Below are 18,225 nucleotides of genomic sequence, written 5' to 3' on the forward strand. Positions count from 1 at the left end.
TGGAGACACAGAATCCAAAGTAGGCTCCAGGCTATGAGCTGTCAGCATAGAGCCTGATGTAGGGCTTGAACTCACAAACTGTGAGATCATGACCTGAGCTGAAATTGGATGCTTAACCAACTGAGCCACTCAGGCGCCCCCCGGAATCTGCATTTTTTATAAGATTCCCAGGTTATGTGGGTGCCCATCAAAGTACAGGAAGTGTTAGTGTAGACCTTAGTGATGGGCGGAGAGCATCTGAATGAAAAGGAGGAACCAGAAGGTGGACTGATAAAGACAGTGCCCTCCACATGGGAGCCCCTTGAACCACTTATACCCAACCTTACCAATGCTTTTCATGATGCTACTATAGTAGTCATTTTCCTTCTCCTTCACCAGGATGATCATCAGGGGTGCCAGGAAGGGACTTGTCAGCAGTGTGTTAGAAATCAGCTTTGAAATCCGAAACATCACTTCATCCTCCTCAGGGGCAATCATATCTTTTCGGATGCCATTGGTCAAATAGTAATAGTATCTCTTCCATAAACAAACCACCAGCAAGACAATGATAGTGATTGGTTAACTGTGCCCACCTGCCCACACCCATCAGCCTCCAAGGGGCCCTGTTCACACAGCACCCATCTCCACCCTTCACTTGCTACAATCGGGTTTTCTGGGACCATCACCACACACTCTGTGCAGTGTGATGGCGGGCAAATTTTTCCATGACTCTGGAGGACTGACCCAGAGCCAGAAATTTCAGTGGGTTATAAGGAAGGACTTGTCAAAAGCCATGCAGAGAGGAACAGTGGAATGACTACTGAGGCCAGGACAGAGGCAGCCCATCGGTGAGCTTTAAGAACATAATTAATGAGCTCCTCAAATGGACCAGATAATTCACCGTCCTCAACAACAATGGTGGTCTACAAAGGACTTTGATCCTGTGGCTTGTAGCAGCCAGTGAGGGGAAATTCCCCAAGTCCAAGTGAAACTTACAATAGTTCTGATCAAACCATGGGCTTCTGAGTTTAGGAAAGCAATACAAACACACAAACTAAACAAAAATAGCCAATGTGGTGGCGCCTAGGTGGCTCAGTCAGTTGAGCGTACAACTTTGGCTCAGGTCATGATCTCACAGCTCATGAGTTTGAGCCCCACGTGGGGCTCTGTGCTGACAGATTGGAGCCTGGAGCCTGCTTCGGATTCTGTGTCTCCCTCTCTCTCTGCCCCTAGCCCACTCGCATTCTGTCTCTGTCTCTCCCAAAAATAAATAAACATTAAAAAAATTTTTTTTTTAATGGCCAATGTGATCTGGTTGATTTCAGGAAGTTTTGTTCGTTTAGGGCTCTAAGCTGCCAGATGGCTGAATAGCTCTAGAAACAAATACTTTAAGATGGGTGAGAAGCACAAAGTGTAGGAAATCAGTTTTGAGCTTTTGTGACAACTGTCTGTAGTCAGAAGAGGCTGAGCTCACCTTCCTCCAACCTTAATGGAAGCTGCTTATAGAGAAGAAACTTCCAAATACAGGATGCATTGGGATATACTTATACTTTTAGTATTTTAGTATAATTTTTAAAATTATTTATTGTATATCTGAAATTCCAATTTAACTGGGTGTCCTGTTTTTTGTTTTATTTTTCAAAATTTTGCAACCCTAGCTTATGGGTCACCATTTTGCAACCATTGGTTTTTTTTTTTTTAAGTTTATTTATTTATTTTGAGAGACAGAGAGAGAGCATGGGGGGCAGAAACGGAGGAAGGGAAAGAATCCTAAGCAGGCTCCCTGCTGTCAGTGGAGACCCCAACGTGGGGCCTGATCTCATGGTTCATGAGATCATGACCTGAACTAAATCAAGAGTCAAATGCTTAACTGACTGAGCAACCTAGGTGTCCCACAACCTATGTTCTATAAGGACTCAAAGGTTTCTAAGACCTACTAAAACAATTCACACAGACACACACACACACACACACACACACACACACAAAAATACACACATACCCTTATTCAGTAGTCTGTCATGGGGTCTGGACTTTGATATTTTTAAAACATTCCCTGGGTGGTTCTGCTATTCTCCCTGAGTTTAGAATCCCTGAGCTGTCAAGAATAATTCTTAGCAAACTGAGAGAAAGGAAGCAACAAGCACATACCTCTAAGTCTGATTCAGATGGTTGGGTTTCTTTACCTTCTATTTCCATCTCCTGCTGTAACATCACACCAATCTGTTCTCCTGGACTCATTGGTCTGCTTCCTGGCAGGGTCAAAGATGTCACTGCCTCCTTCTTTATGGATGATAAGGCTGAGATATTGTGGGCCAGCTTGGTCCTGAAAAGTAGACACATCTTTGGTTCTCTGCAGAGGTGCTCTGTGTCAGGCCTACTGTCTCCAAGCTGCTGAGTGTCATTCTGCAATGGAAACCCCTCTCCTCTGTGTCATCTAACAGTATGGATGTGCACTGCAGTGACAGCCTCTAACCATGGAACATCCATAGGTATGCTAGCATTGGTTTTGCTCAGGTGGTAAATTTATTTTTTTTTATTTTCATTTTTTACTTAAAATTTTTTTTAATGTTTATTCCTTTTTGTGACAAAGAGAGAGACAAAGTGCAAGTGGTGGGGTGGCGGGCGGGCAGAGAGAGAGTGAGAGACAGAATCTGAAGCAGGCTCCAAGGCTCCAGCACAGAGCTTGATGCCAGAGCTCAAACCCATGAAGTGCAAGATCATGACCTGGGCCGAAGTCAGATGCTCAACCGACTGAGCCACCCAGGCACCCCTCCTTTTTTTATTTTAGAGAGAGAGAGAGAGAGAGTTCGGGAGATGGGTAGAGGGAGAGAGTGAGAGAATCTTCAGCAGGCTCCATGCTCAGCACAGAGCCTGATGCAGGGCTCAATTCCAGGACCCTGGGATCATGACCTGAGCTGAAAACAAGAGTTGGCAACCAATGAGCCACTCAGGTGCCTCTGCTCAGTTGGTTACTTTAGTTTTATTTAGACCTTAAAAAACTGGGTTAAAAGAGAGCGCGTGGGTGGCTCAGTGGGTTGAGTAACCGACTTCAGCTTTGATCATGATCTCATGGTTCATGAGTTCAAGACCCACATTAGGCTGTGTTGACAGTTCAGAGCCTGGAGACTGCTTTGGATTCTGTGTCTCTGTCTCTGCCCCTCTCCTGCTTGTGTTCTGTCTCTCTCTCTGTCTCTCTCTCAAAAGTAAATAAACATTTTAAAAAATTGAGTTAAGAGCACTGGTGGAAAAACACATGAGTTACTTGGAGTCTGGGAATGCTTTGAAGTCAAGAAGCAGAGCATGGTTAATGAGACCACAGCCTTCTTCAGTTCAGCCAGGTGTCCTACAATCTCCTGCACCCACAGGGATACTTACCTGGTGGGATTCTCTTTGTCTCTAGAGGAGGACTTTCTTTTCTTCTTGTTGGGTTCTGATGAGCAGTTAGTTGCTAGAAGAGTGGAGAAGAAACACATTAGGGTCATCCTCTGTCCACAGGACAGTCCCAGAGCATACTAAGGGGAATAGACTCGGTGCAATGGGGATAAGGCAGGAGATGGGCCGCCTGGTTCTACATGCACCACTAATCACCTGTGTGACTCTGAAGCAGTGACTTCATCACTCCAGGTCTCAGTTTCCCCAACTGTGAAATGGGAATGCACATACCTTCTATTCACCCATACAATTGTCAAGTATTAATATCAGTCCTACTCGATTCACTCCCTAATCCTGTATGCCCTATTTTCTAAACGTTGGAAATTACTGTTTAATATTTCTAAGTAGGTGAAGACTTTTACACTTGGCATATTTATTTTAAAGGAAACATATGATTATCACAAATAGAAAAACCAGTATCATGCACAATACAAGGTAACTACAAATGAATTCAATAGTTGATATAAAACTAGATTATAAAGCTTTAATTAGATACTGTTACTTAAGTCTCCAGCCTAAAGGAATTAACAAGTAACAGAGAAGTGTCGAAGACATAACATTAAATTGACATTTTGAGAGGCTCCTGGGTGGTTCAGTTGGTTAAGTGTCTGACTCTTGATTTTGGCTCAGGTCACGATCTCACAGTTCATGAGATCATGACCCACATCAGGCTCTGAGCTGGCAGCACAGAGCCTGCTTGGGATCCTCTCTCTCCATCTCTCTCTGCTCCTCATCCTGCTCATGCTCTCTCTCTCAAAATAAATAAATGATCTAGGTTCACAGCACAAAGCCAGGACTGAAGCAAGGCTGCCCTATCCATGAAGACAGGCTGTCCTAACCATGAAGACAGCACTGTCATGCAGATAAAGCACAGGGATCCTCAATTCTTATGTTGGCCAGAGATAACAGAGACAGCCCAATAATAAGGAGGCCAAGTTTCACGCAGCCTCAGTGACCACATCTACAAGATCTCCAAATATCACCTAGGATGGGAGTCCCAAGCCACCAATATAAGGTCTGGTACTAATTTGGGGTCCTAAGAGGCCAGATGAAGGCATAAGAATAAAAACGTTAGATTAAGAAGTATGTGTCAAAAAGGTACACTGATTACATTTCTAAGTGAAAACAATCAAAATTAATCTATGGTGACAAAAGTCAGAAAGCAACTACCCTAGAGTGGGATGGTTTTGGGTAGGGAAGAGAACTCACTGGAAATAAGCACAATAGAGCTTTCTCCAGGGATGGAAATGCCCTATATCCTGTTTGGGTGGTGGCTACATGGTATAAACAATGGTCAATGCTCACTGAACTGAACACTTGAGATCTATGCGTCTTATTGTATGTAAATCATACCTCAATAAAAACAATGGGGGGGATGCAAGTCACAAGAAGGGAAAAACTCTCAACAGAAGCCTGCAAATTAAAATCCCAGACCAGACCATATGAGAAAAACCAATAGTAAGAAAGACAGTTAATTGACTCAACAAGCAAGGGATAATTTTGCAAAGTAAAAATAATACAGCAATCAAACATTGCTCCAAAATAAATGTTTAAGATCTTCCCAGGAATATTGAAAGAGCTAAGCCTATAAGAGTAAAATGACAAATTGGCAGGTAGAATCAATTAGAAAATCTGAAAATGAGGGGCACTTGTGTGGTTCAGTTGATTAAGCATCTGACTCTTGATTTCAGCTCAGGTCATTGTCTCATGGTTCATAGGATCAAGCCCCGTGCAGGGCTCCACACTGACAGCATACAAAGCCTGCTTGCGATTCTCTTTCTTTCTCTATCTCTGCCCTTCCTGTGCTTGCACCCACACTCTCTAACATAAATGAACTTAAAAAAACTTTTTTTTTTAACGTTTATTTATTTTTGAGACAGAGAGAGACACAGCGTGAACAGGGGAGGGGCAGAGAGAGAGGGAGACACAGAATCGGAAGCAGGCTCCAGGCTCTGAGCCATCAGCCCAGAGCCCGACGCGGGGCTCGAACTCGTGGACCGCGAGATCGTGACCTGAGCTGAAGTCGGACGCTTAACCGACTGAGCCACCCAGGCGCCCCTAAAAAAACTTTTTTAATTAAAAAAAAAGAAAATCTGAAAATGAAAAGATTTTGTCATGAAAGTAAAAAAAGTTCATTAGACATGATAAACTCAAGGTTCAACACAGTTGAGCAAATTAGTGAATCAGAAGATACATCTGAGGAACTTACCCAGACCCAGCACAGAGAGAAAAATGAAAAATATGAAAATGAGTTTGAGACAGAGGGCAGACTGAGAGGCTCCAACACACATGTAACAAAAATTACTGAAGGATAAGCAGACTTATGTGTGCCCAGCAGGATTAAATAAATTAATACATATAAAGTACTGTGGTAAACAGCTTCCAAGATGGCCCCCAATGATCCCCACCTCCTGGCATCATGGCCTTGTGCAATCCCTGTGCGTGCAGGCTAGACCTGGTGACTCACTTCTAACAAACAGAATACAGCAAAAGTGATAGGCTGTCACTTCCAAAATTAAATTCCAAAAATAGTGTGGTTTCTGTTTTTTTGGCTCTCTTCTGTCCCTTGCTCTCTCCCCTGTTCCCTATGAGGGAAGCCAGAAGCCATAATGTGAACTGCCCTACGGAAAGACCCATGTGGCAGGAAACTGATGTCTATGACCAACAGCCAGCAAAAACCTGAGGAAATGAATGAGCTTGGGAGAGGATCCTTCCCTAAGTGCCCTTAGAGGACTGTGGGGCTAGCTGACACCTTGATTGCATGCTTGTGAGAGACTCTGAGGCAGAACTATTCGGTTAAGCCATGCTCAGATTCTTGATCCATAGAAACTATGAGATAATAAGTGGTGGTTGTTTTAAACCATTAAGTTTTGGGAATAATTTGTTATTCAGGATTCAATAACACAAGTACGCAGAAAAGTGTTCGGCGTGTGGTAAATGTAAGGGACACGGCATACAGTAAATGTAATGCTAGATATTACAATCATTCCCATTTCATAGATGAAAAGACTGAGACCCTATGAGGTTATCCAAGGTTAGCTTCAGCAAGCAATGGAGCCAGAACTAGAACCCACGACTAAAAATCTCACTGCAAAGCCCCATTTGGATCCGGTATGGCACACTGCTATAATTACCTAATGGCAGCCCCTTTCTGGTCCTTTCCCTGGGGACATTGATAGTGACTGGCTGGTAAACCTTCAGCAGGTCCTTCAGCTTCAGGTCCTGGGCCATCAAGGAGTAGTTGTTGGCAATGGAGTCGCTGGGTCCACGGTAGTGGTGCTGCTCTTTGAAGGGTGCAGCCAGGGTCCACGATGTACGTTGCATCAAGGGGGGATAAAAGCTGTGCGACATGATGGTCTACAAGGAAAGAAATGCAGAGTATGATGAGGTGAAGGACATCTCTTGGAGGAGCTTAAGTTCCACTCACATGGAGACTCAAGAGAGTCCTGCATGCCCTACGCTGTTTCTACTTCCTGCAAACTCAGCCATATGCTTCCTGGATGTTCACCAATTGCACTTCTCCAACCACCATGAGCATGATTTCTGATGTCAAGGACAAAAGCTGGCTTTCAATAAGCAGTATGTTTGTGCATCAGGTGATTTACTTCTATTGTCTTTATTCTTTATGGACATGGCTGTAAAGTGGAAATAATCATCCTTATATTTTTCACAACCAAAGATGCAGAAGTTCAGAAAGACTCAATAATACAGCAGGGAAGTGAGCAGGCTGGATGCTAACTCACCTTTGTACTACTAGATAGCTCTTTCTCCCCACACTACCATAGCCTTTTCTGGTGGCAGAAGTGACCAAAGCCATTGATCCCACTCGTCAAGCCTAGCTGTTTGTCTCCCACTAATATCAGTAGAATAGCAGCAGCCCAGTGAACATACCTGGTAGAGCGCAGATGGTTCCTCATTAGCAGAAGCAGGCAGAGGGGGCAGCTCTGGCCGCATCTGGGAGTGGCTCATGTGATGTATTGAGTCATTTTCAGGGATCTGTGGGAAATGGGAACAAAGCCGCTCTTCAGGAATCGGGAAAGATTTCCAAGCCTCTAGGTTGGCAAGGAGTAAAAAGATCCCTAAGATAAGTTTTAGGGACAGAGTTATGCCCACTAAACACCTTCTCACCCCCATCCATAGTGTAGGTTTCATTTTTAAATCAGTGATGTCTCTTCTCCAGCGTCTTCTCCTTGGCTACCCCTCAATGAGCAAATTTAGGGTAATATTTTTCTTCTGGGAAGACCCCAAATTCTGAGGGAAGTTACCCTATCCTGGATTGTGATTAAAGGGGTTAACTTTAAACAAAAAATAGACCCTTGCACTTCACAAAAACACAATTTCAAATAGAAATTTGCTTATGTGGTGGCATTGTACTTTGTGTGTTTAACACACACATGAGCAACTCTCTGTTCTGCCTGCTTTGAAAAATAAAAAGAGTCACTTAAATAGTATGGGTGTCTGAGTCCACCATTCCACTCAGTGAGGGTGCGCTTAGGGGTGAGCCTCAGGTAGGGGTGAACCTGCAGCTCCCATGGCCACTCTCAGTTCCCAAGTACCTCTTCTGAGCAGAGCTGAAAGTGACAGCAGTATTGAACAATTCTGTGTGTGTTTCTGTCCTAGGACCCAGCCTCTATGTGCACGACAACTACTTATCTGGGGCTGTGACAGAGAAGGTACAATTTGTTCCAAAACTAAAGGAAAACTGTGGGTTGTACTTACTGAGACATGTTGCTGTATAGCATTTTAAAGATGGTTTAAGGGGCTTTCAAGGGCAATTTTGGCTCTCCATGATTTTTCACCTAAGGCAATGACCTTGGACTAAACTGTGTAAGACGAGACATTACTGGATTCATTTGATTTACTTGAATCAGCAAATTATGTCATGCAGGGGAACTGGCAGGGGGTAGCAGATAGGGGGTATATGAATCGGATGTCAGCCACCCTCACGCCCTAACCAACTGCTCACTGATGACTCAACCTCATAAAATAACAATAATACCACTATAATTATTCCAAATTATTACATGCTAGGCACTGTACAACCTTATGAGAGGTTTTTTTTTCCTTATGGGAGTTTTTGATAACCATGTTTGACATGAAGAAACTAAAGCCCAGAGAATATAAGTAATGCATCCTGGCCACACACAGGTGCTTTTAAATACACATGAGTCTGCGGGCATTTGGGTGGCTCAGTTGGTTAGGTGTTCGACTTTGGTTCAGGTCATGATCTCCCATTTTGTGAGTTCAAGCCCTGCATCAGGCTCTGTGCTCATAGCTCAGAGCCTGGAGCCTGCTTCAGATTCTGTATCTCCCTTTCTCTTTGCCCCTACCCTGATCACGCTGTGTTTCTCTCTCTCTCTCTCAAAAATAAATAAACATTAAAAAAAATTTAAATACACATGACTCTGCATCCCAACACATTGGAAACAGCGAGTACTGATAACATGGCAAATTACTTTAGGAAGGTGTTGATCTTAAAATTCAACAAAAACACGCAAACCCATAAATAAAGATGCACACCAAGCCTGAGATCTTTAAAAAACATACAACAGGCCCACTGGTCTAATGGCCTAATCTAGTTATGGTAAAAAATTGTGGCACATCACACTCACCAATAGAACTTTATTAAAAATAGGGATGCTTGGGCTCCAACTTAAACGGGAGGAGTTTGAGACCTGCAGACTTTGCTGTTTTTAGAGAACTCAGTTTGTTGAGTTAAATAACCGTGCCTATCTCTCTCTCTCTCTTTTTTTTCAATGTTTATTTATTTTTGAGAGAGACAGAATGCAAGTCTGGGGATTTGCTCCCGGGGAGGAGCAGAAACAGAGAACGAGAGACACAGAATAGGAAACAGGCTCCAGGCTCTGAGCGGTCAGCCCAGAGCCTGAGGTGGGGATTGAACCCACAAACCACAAGATCATGACCCAAGCCAAAGTCAGACGTTTAACCAACTGAGCCACCCAGGCGCCCCTCTCTGTTCTTGACCTCAGTTTCAAGGACCTAAGAATTGATCAATTATCTCCAAGATGATTTTTCAGTACTGAAATTAGTATCAGATTTGCACCAATCAGGTGAACAAAAGGATAGAACTCCAGCATCAGCTTGAAAGGAACCTGGTCATCCAAAGTGGGTACCACACCATCCGAGGTCGATTCTGGCAGTGGTACTTTCAGTGCTATGAAGTCATTCATGATTTCCATCAGGATCCCAGATGTACAGCATATAATGATTGATAAAGTTCTGGCTGCCTGTTTTTGTTTTTTTGTCTTTGCAAGCAAGAAAGTTTTATGGTCACTGGAAATCTTTCCCTTGGCCTAGCTTTTAAATATGTTTCAAATAAAAATCTTCATTAAAAGAGCAACAAGCAAACACCACAAATTTCAGACATCTTGAGTAAGTTACAACAAAAATGGAAATGAGTAGTTAAACCAAAAAACCTTGAACTTTTACAGTCAAGTAGGACGTTAACATTATTCAGGAGGTGTCTTGCTTCTGGTCGTGGCTGGGGTAAACCTGATGTCATCTCTGACACCAACTGGGAAGTTATTCTCCCTACCAAAATTAGTAGGGGACAGCCCTAGTGGACAAAATCGGCTCTTCTCCAATTTCAGTCCGTGCTATACAGTCACCTGATCCCACCCAGTCCCTGGCTCCAGGAAGCACATGTGACATAGCTCAGGCTAATCAGGGTTCTCCCCCTCCTAGACACAGTTGGCTCAGGGACAGGCATGTGACCTAAGCTGGGCTCATCAGTCTTTCCTGACAGTTTCACTAGACCTATTGAGAAAGAGGCACTCTCAATAAACATCTTTGCCTTATGTGGAAACAAAGCTTTCATTAGAATACAGCCAACATAGAAGCAAGACTCCCAGAAGGCAAAAGATAGACTCCCAGTGACATCGGCTGGACTCCTGGATCCCATTTGGACTTCTCGGTTACTTGAACCCAGAGATTCCCTTTTGGGTTTGAGCTAAATTATATTTATGCTCCTTCATACTGAGAGATGTTCATCCAAGGGGCAGACACAGAGACAGCTGAATCATCATACAAAGACATAAGCTATTCTTGGGAAAGCAAAGAAACTGAAACATTTTGCAAGAAGCAAGCCAATATTAAGAATTTTACAGCATATAATAGAAGCAGAACCTTTGGAGAACAAGTTAAAAATTTGAGCTTGTTCATAGGCACAGACTAAGACTTAGACACACAGAGCCAGAAATACGGAGAGCAGAAAACATCTCAGTGCATGGGACAGGGATACATGGAACACACACAGGATCACCAGATATAGAAATCAATTCCAGAACAGAACATGACCATACCTAAGAATGCTCTGTGGCATCTTGAAGGAAAAAGAGATTGATTTTTGTAAGAACCACCTTCATTTCATAAAGTTTCAATTTAAAATGCTCCTCTGGTTTGGGGTGCCTGGGTAGCTCAGTCAGTTAAGCTCAGATCATGATCTCACCACTTGTGAGTTCAAGGCCTGTGTCTGGCTCTGTGCTGACAGCTCAGAGCCTAGAGCCTGCTTTGGGTTGTGTCTCTCTCTTTCTCTTTCTCTCTCTCTCTCTACCCCTTCCTTGTTCATGCTCTCTCTCTCTCTCTCTCTCTCTCTCTCTCAAAAAACAAATAAACATGAAAATGCTCCTCTGGGCACTTTAGGGTATGGCAACCTAATGGATCTTGGCTTTGAACACCAAGATTCTGACATCTAGATGGAGTAACACTATTACTTTCAGATGGATGATTTCTGACTACACATCATGTTTGCATGTTCTTCTTGGAGGCCGATCTCAAAAGCTCACCTGCTACAGCAGAATCACTCAATTCTTAGTTAAAAATACAGATTCCGGGACCCCAATCAAGTCTTCTGGATCAGAACCTTTGGGAGTGAGGCCAAGTCTCTGTTTTCAAGATGCTCTCTAGGATATTCTGATGTACATCTGGGAAGTGTTGGATGGAATATATGGTCTAAAGGCCTTGGGAAGGGAAGGGAAAGGAACAACAGGTATCTATTCCTGAAGTTTTCACAGCAAAACCTGAGGCTTTTAGTCCAAAAGCCTAATTCAGCAAAAAGCATGTTTCAAAGGACAAAGCATAAAAATATTAACACAGTTGCTCAGTCAAGGGGATCTAACATGGCAATTAGTCTATGATTGAAACATCCCCTTCCTGCCCACTGCCAAATTCCCTACATGTTGAAAATACAGGTTTAAAAGAAAAAAAGAAATACACCTTAAAATTCACACCTACCTTCTGAGATGAGCAATCCACATCACTCATGTTGTCCATTTTAGTTGGGTCTATTACAAAATGAATAAAGAGCTCTCAGTTTCTGTAGGGATGATCCTCTCGTACCAGTGGCTCTGAAATTCACACTTGCTTATAGCATAGTGAGGTGACACAGAAAACGGAACTTTCTAAATGTTCTGAAAGCTCTGTTCACAGAGCTGTCTCTCTGAGGTCATAGACTTTGGCCCCCTGAGGAGTTCTCTGGTAGAAGAAGAAAGAAAGAGAAGCTAGAGAATGAAGAAGGGAGAGCACTGGGGTTCTGCAGGGCTTTTCTGCTGTGGTCGCAACGCCTTCTGCTCTGGCCGCTCTTCCCTTCCACTGAGCAGCTCCTCTCTTAGAACTTTTCCAGGAACACACCGAGTTCACTGTAGAGGAAAAATGGAAGCAGAGTTACATGTTAATACAGATAAGAGGGAAGAAACACCTCCACTAAACAATACCCTAGCAACCTGAACTCTTCTCTCTCCTCCTCTCTGGGCTGTTTTAACATTGGAGGTGCCTGCACCCAGGCCTTGGGGCCGGTAACCAGGCTTCAGCGTCTGTTGCTAAGGAAGGAGGGGCCTCAGCTGTGCCCAGATACAAGACTGGGCTTGACTCAGCTGGTGTCTCCCTTTGCTGGAGGCCTGGCTGGGCAGCAGAAATTGGTGGTGACAGAAAGGAAGATGGGAGGGTGTTTAGCAAAGATCCGGGAATGTAGAGATGAGTGGCAATAAAAGACTATGCCTTTGGTAAAGTCTAAATGCCTATAGCATGGTGGTTAAATTCTCAGGCTGGACCCAGCTGGGTTCAGATCCTGCCCTTCCCATTAATTAGCTTTGTGGCTTGACGAAGTTGCTTAATCTCTCTAAATGTCCTTCTTAAATGTAAAATGGCAACAAACTTCAGTACCTACCTCACAGGGTAGGTTGGAAGGTTTAATGAGATAATGTCTGTAAAGCAATCTGCACAGAGCAGGAGGATGACCAACTCATCCCAGTTTGCCTGTGACTTTCTGGGTTTTAACACTCCAAGTCCTGTATCCAGGGAACCCCCGCAGTCCTAGGCAGTGGGATGGTTTGGTCACCTGATATAGGAGGCACTCTATAGATATTGTGGCTAACATAATTCTTTCTTTTTTTTTTAATATAATTCTTATTATAAACACAGAAACACACATACACATACTCACACACATGTATACTTGTGTACACAGGTTACAGTATTAGCTGCTGTCCAAACATTCAAAGCACACATTATTTGGTCGCTTGAGTTCCCTCAAAACCAAGTTAGACTTATTGAGCTCTTTTGGGGTGCCATGCTTGCATATCTGTTATTTCATTCAATTTTCCCCAAAATGCCATGTTGTTCCCATTTTATGGAGGAGAAAACCAAAACTGAGAAAAATACATAACTTTCCCAAATTGATGCAACTCATAAGAGCTAATAGAAGTTGAAGCCTGCCCTTATGACTCCAGAGTCCATTGCTCTTTCCACAAAGGACCTATTCAGAAAACAAACATTTCTGAGATCCTACCAGCACAGCACCAAGTACTTCTGTTTCTCCTTTTTCTTACTTTTTTATTTTTTAAGTTTATTTATTTTTAGTTTGAGAGAGGCAGAGTGCATGAGCAGGGGAGGGGCAGAGAGGGGGAGAGAGAGACTCCCAAACAGGCTCTGTACTGTCAGCCCTGATCCAAGATCAAGAGTCAGATGTTTAACCAACTAAGCCACCCAGGCACCCCTCTCCATACTTTGAAAATAACCTTGTGCTTCCCCATCTCTTTTATTTCTACTCTCTACCATCAGACATATATGGAGAGTCCGCTTTTAGGCAAACAATCTTGAGCAATGGAATGTAGAAAGGGCTCACAGTGACCTCCTGGCTGAATATAGACAAGACCATCAGGGGACTCACCTCAAAACATCCATAGGCCCTAACTAACCAATGGGCTACTTACAACCAGGCAGTTACCATAAAGTCTCCCTTTTTTCCATACATCCCCATTCCTCCTCACATTTCCCTTTTAAAAATAGCCCCCACCCACTGCCTCTCCTTTGCTGTCCTGCCCCTCCCAACCTCCCTTGAGGTGTATTTGGTAAACTTCTAGCTTCCTTGTTCTGCCTCAGGTGAATCCTTCACTGCCCTTGCCACTGTTTTCCACCTGATCGTTACCCCACAACTGGGGGCCCCCATCTTCTGGACAGACACGACATTTACATAACACAATATATACAATTTCAAATAGTATCTGGAATAAATGAACTAGTGACAGGGTTTGAAACTTTGGTTTAGACAGAAATGGGGTTATTACCAGGCCTCCTATAATGGGGCACGAAACCCAATGTCACACAAAAACCAGAGGCTGTAGCCCAACAAAATGAAACAGTAGAAAGAGACTGGTATGGTGCTAATGAGCCCCATGATCCTGTGGGTGAGGAGGAGACATGCTTCCATCTGAAAGTTAGTGAACTCTAAGTCTATCTGTGTTCAAAAACATCAAAACAATGATTATGACTTCCATGTATTGAGCTATACTATCTGCTAGCACTGTGCTAAGCATCATCTTTCCAAATCTTCTCAACAACCCAGAAAATAAATACAATTATTATCCCAAGTTTTATGGCTGAGGAAACAGACACAGGCAGGTTAAATCACTCAGCTAGGTTGGTGGCAAAGTTGGGACTTGAACCTGACTATGGAATCTGTTCCCTAGCTTTAACCAAAAACCTACGTGTGGTCTGTTACGTAGAAAATAAATAAATAGGGCGCCTGGGTAGCTCAGTCGGTTAAATGTCTGACTTCGGCTCAGGTCATGATCTCACGGTTGAGTTCCTGAGTTTCAGCCCCAGGTCAGACACTGTGCTGCCAGCTCAGAACCTGGAGCCTGCTTCAGATTGTGTGTCTCCCTCTCTCTCTGTCTCTCCCCTGCTCATGCCGTTTCTCTCTCTCTCAAAAATAAACATTTAAAAATTAAAAAAAAAATAAATAAAATATCTACTAAGGAGAATGAAAATGCCATCTCCCCCCAACACACTCCCCAGCCACCTCATCTGCACCAGAATTGTCTGACTTAATCTTCTGTCTGATAAGTCCCAAGAGGGATGCAGGCTTCAAATCCCTCAATCCCTCAACTCTAAGTACACAGGGTTGCCAGATGTAACACAGGATGCCCAGTAAAATTAGAATTTCAGATAAACAACAAATAATTTTTTTAGCATAAGTTTATCCCATTCGGTATTTGGGACATAATTATGTTAAAAAGTTATCTGTTGTTCACTTGAAATTCACTCTGAACTGGGTGTCCTGGATTTTTATTTGCTAAATCTGGCAATACAGGGAGAAGAGGTCAGTTAGAGTCTGGTTTGTCCCCATCTCTGTGATATAAACAGCTTAGGATCTCAATGTGTTGTGGGGAAATTTTCAGACATTTCTTATTCAGAGCCCAGGGCTCCTGGCAGATCTTTTCTAAGACCTGAAATGGTTGCTCACCCAGAGTAAGTAATCTCTGAAAAGCATAGAAGAGGCTGCATATGGATATACCTTATTGTCCCATCAATGGTCATCATGAGCCAAGTCCTGATGCTATGGAGAGAGCTAAGATCCTAGTCATCAGAGTATACATAACATGGTGCAGAAGGCAGCCAAAGCACAAGGATAAAACAAAACCTGGCTGTCCCTACAATGACAGAGGTGGAGGAGGGGGAAGTAAAGGATTCACAAAGACGCCCCTAGATGGCACTCTTGAACAATCCCACGGAGGACCCAGTTCAACTTTCGAAAGGAAGTAAGAATGATGGTTGTAATGTTTTGTTCTAAAGGAAAAAAACCCACAACCTTTTCTTAGATGGGGCACCCATAATACTGCAGCAAATCAAAGTGCATGAAGCCACACAGGATTGCCTGAAACTTAAGAATTTAGGGACACTTATCCCCACCATTAGCTCCTCTTTTCTTGGCTGTTGTGGAGGTAGAGCAGGATTCCTTAGCTTTTTTTTTTTTTTTTTTAAGTTTATTTACTTTGAGAGAGAAAGAGAGAGAGAGTGAGCAGGGGAGGGGCAGAGAGAGAGGGGGAGAGAGAATCCAAGCAGGCCCAGCGCTGTCAGTGCAGAACCTGATGCGGGGCTCAGACTTACAAATTATGATAGGAGATCATGACCTGCTTAACCAACTGAGCCACCAAGGCGCCCCCTTTAGCTTCTTTTTATTCTTACTAACCCCAAGCTTATGTCTTTATCCACCAGCCTGTTTATTTCTAGAAACATTAGTTGGTAAAAGACTGTGCCATCCAATCTTTTTGAGTCTCTTTTATACTCCAGATAGGTATTAACTTCTTTGTAGCTATTATTGCGCATGTCCTCACTAAAACCCTCTGTCATCCAGGTCACAGAAGAAAGGTAGGTCAACATAGGTCCCTGGATGGAAAGTGCCTGAAAACTATGTAGTAGCAGGCCAATGCACGGGCCTATCATTTTAGAGACAAAGCCCAGGCTGAGAGAGGTAACTCACCAAGGTCACACAGTAAGCCATGAGATCAGAGCCCAGAACTGTTGGGATCCCCCTCCCCCCGCCATGGTGTTTACGGATACACTCAACCCTCAATCGCAGTGGGTCTCAGCTGGGGACGATTGTGCCCCCTCACAGAACCTGTGGCAATGTTTGGGGACATTTTTTGGTTGTCACAACTGGGAGGAAAGGGATTACTACTGGCATCTAGTGGGTAGAGGCCAGGAATACTGCTAAACATTCTACAATTCACAGCCCCTTAATACAGAATTTTCCCACCTACTAAGTCAATATTGCTGCCATTGAGAAACCCTGCTCTATGGGTTTGGGGCCAGGGAACGTGTCTGGCTCTGATGTAGAACTGAGGGACTTAGGTTTAGACTTTTTCATCCATAAAAAAAAACAGAGATAATAGCTGAACCCATCTTTAAGGATCTCGCGGGTTCGTGACTTCTGCATGAAAAGTAATGGCTAACACCTTCCAGTAAAGGCCACACCTCATTGTTGGGTGTCCTGAACTCCAGGAATGCTTCCAGAAGAGTTGGTACAGGTGTAGACATTTAGGCAGGGGAAGCCCTAAGACTACACAAACCCGTGCTCAGAGGCCAGCCCACCTGTGTTGGCGGTGGCATGGGCACTCTCACCTCAAGCCAAGGGTGTGGGACGGGCAATTCCTTTTGGGCCTCAGTTTCCTCATCTGTAAAGCTCTCAGGGCCTGTTGGGATGGCTCCAAAACGCTGAGGCAGAGAGCGCGCTCGGCGGAGCGTGGTGCGCGAGGCCAGGGCGCGCCTTTGCTGGCTCCGGCTCCCTCCGGCAGCAGGCGGGAAGAGCCGAGCAGAGCGAAGTTGGGGTAGACGTCGGCAACCGAGGGGCGGGGGAAGGGGCGGGGCGAGGGCGGAGAAGGGGCGGGACGCGGCGCAGGGAGGTGGCCGGCCGGGACTGGGCAGGAAGCCGGCCGCAGCTCCCGCCAGTGCCGAAGGACCTTACTTCCTCCTCCTCCTTTACCTTTCCCCCTCTTCCCATCTCCCTCAGCTCCGGTCGCAGACACCGGTAAGTGTAGCCGCCGGGCCTTGGTGAGAGCTCGAAGCTTGGGTGGTAGGATACAGCATGCCTGGGCTGGCTAGACCCCCTCGCGGGGAAGGGCAAATGAGAAGGCAGTGGGTGCCTAGCGGTGTGGTCCCCTGTCCGCTGTTTAGCTAAAAGGGACGTCTTACCCCTTCGAAGCCTTAAAACGGGCTCGGAGTGCACACACACCCTCACATCCACCACTAGATTTGATAGCAGGCTTGCCAGTCCCATCCCACCCCCGAGACCCTGCCCCTTGGGGAAACCTGGCTGGGGAGTCTCTAAACCCTTTCCACAGGATTAATGAAAATGGGTGCCCACCTTCTCAAGGGGTCCCTCCTCTCTACCGAGGGACCCTCGGTAACAAAGGTGTATTCTTTTCCCCCAAATTAATGACAAGAGTACTCCACTCGCCCCTGAACTTCCCTTTCTTAGCCTCCGTGCTCTCTCGTAGGCGGACCACCCTCTCCACCTGCATCCCTGCCGCTTCCCCCAATGCCCATGGATCCCTAGAAGCAGGGCGCCTCCTCCCCCTCGCGGCTTCGAAGGCTGAGAGACTTGGAAGCTGATGGGTGAAGCGGCCCGGGTAGGCCCGAGGCGCCCCGCATTCCTTTTCCCCAAAAAGAGATGCGCCCCCTTTCCGTTCTAGCTGGAACGCTCCGGGTGGCCGTTAGCCCCGGGAGGGGCGGGAGTGGAAGAGCCATGGCTGGGGGAGGGGGACGGGAAGGTTGGTTAGTGATCTCTTTGGTCAGCCGGGAAGGCGGAGAAGGCAGGTAATTTATGGGCTGCGCAGGGTTAAGAGATTGCCGCCTTCGGTTTGGAAACTTCTAAGTGCCTGGGGAGACCCCTCCGTAGAGTGAGTGATTAGGCAGTCTGGGGATTGGAAGCCAGGTGGATGTATTTCACGGCAATGGCCCACGGCCTTCTACCCACGCTGGTTCCCATCGGACTTCCCTAACCGGTCTGGGTGG

At 45.0% G+C, this 18,225-nt stretch overlaps 2 protein-coding genes across 10 annotated transcripts in view; one reads left to right on the forward strand and one right to left on the reverse strand.

The window, feature by feature from the left end:
- The window catches only part of DNAH3 (dynein axonemal heavy chain 3), a 169,834-nt gene extending 152,821 nt beyond the window's left edge, over positions 1-17,013 (reverse strand). For 2 of the 3 annotated variants that reach the window (XR_003415245.2, XM_027043073.2), the window contains exons 1-7: positions 16,687-17,013; positions 11,668-12,071; positions 7,306-7,410; positions 6,549-6,771; positions 3,358-3,430; positions 2,131-2,305; positions 327-516 (exon numbers count right to left, since the gene is read on the reverse strand). Coding sequence is in view for 2 of the 3 variants with exons in the window: in XM_027043073.2 (XP_026898874.1) it covers positions 327-516; positions 2,131-2,305; positions 3,358-3,430; positions 6,549-6,771; positions 7,306-7,410; positions 11,668-11,706 (805 nt within the window). In the remaining variant the exon portion in view is untranslated. The remainder of the gene's footprint in view (positions 1-326; positions 517-2,130; positions 2,306-3,357; positions 3,431-6,548; positions 6,772-7,305; positions 7,411-11,667; positions 12,072-16,686) is intronic. The other variant, XM_053213005.1, reaches the window with a different exon arrangement.
- Positions 17,014-17,085: 72 nt separating this feature from the next.
- The window catches only part of LDAF1 (lipid droplet assembly factor 1), a 58,787-nt gene continuing 57,647 nt past the window's right edge, over positions 17,086-18,225 (forward strand). For 3 of the 7 annotated variants that reach the window (XM_053213873.1, XM_027043072.2, XM_015067147.3), the window contains exon 1: positions 17,086-17,239. The gene's annotated coding sequence lies outside the window, so the exon portion shown is untranslated. Of the gene's footprint in view, positions 17,240-17,903; positions 18,028-18,225 lie in introns of those variants that run through there. The other 4 variants (XM_053213875.1, XM_015067149.3, XM_053213874.1 and 1 more) reach the window with 4 other exon arrangements.

The sequence above is a fragment of the Acinonyx jubatus genome, chromosome E3 (genome assembly GCF_027475565.1).
Source record: "Acinonyx jubatus isolate Ajub_Pintada_27869175 chromosome E3, VMU_Ajub_asm_v1.0, whole genome shotgun sequence".
NCBI lineage: Eukaryota > Metazoa > Chordata > Mammalia > Carnivora > Felidae > Acinonyx > Acinonyx jubatus.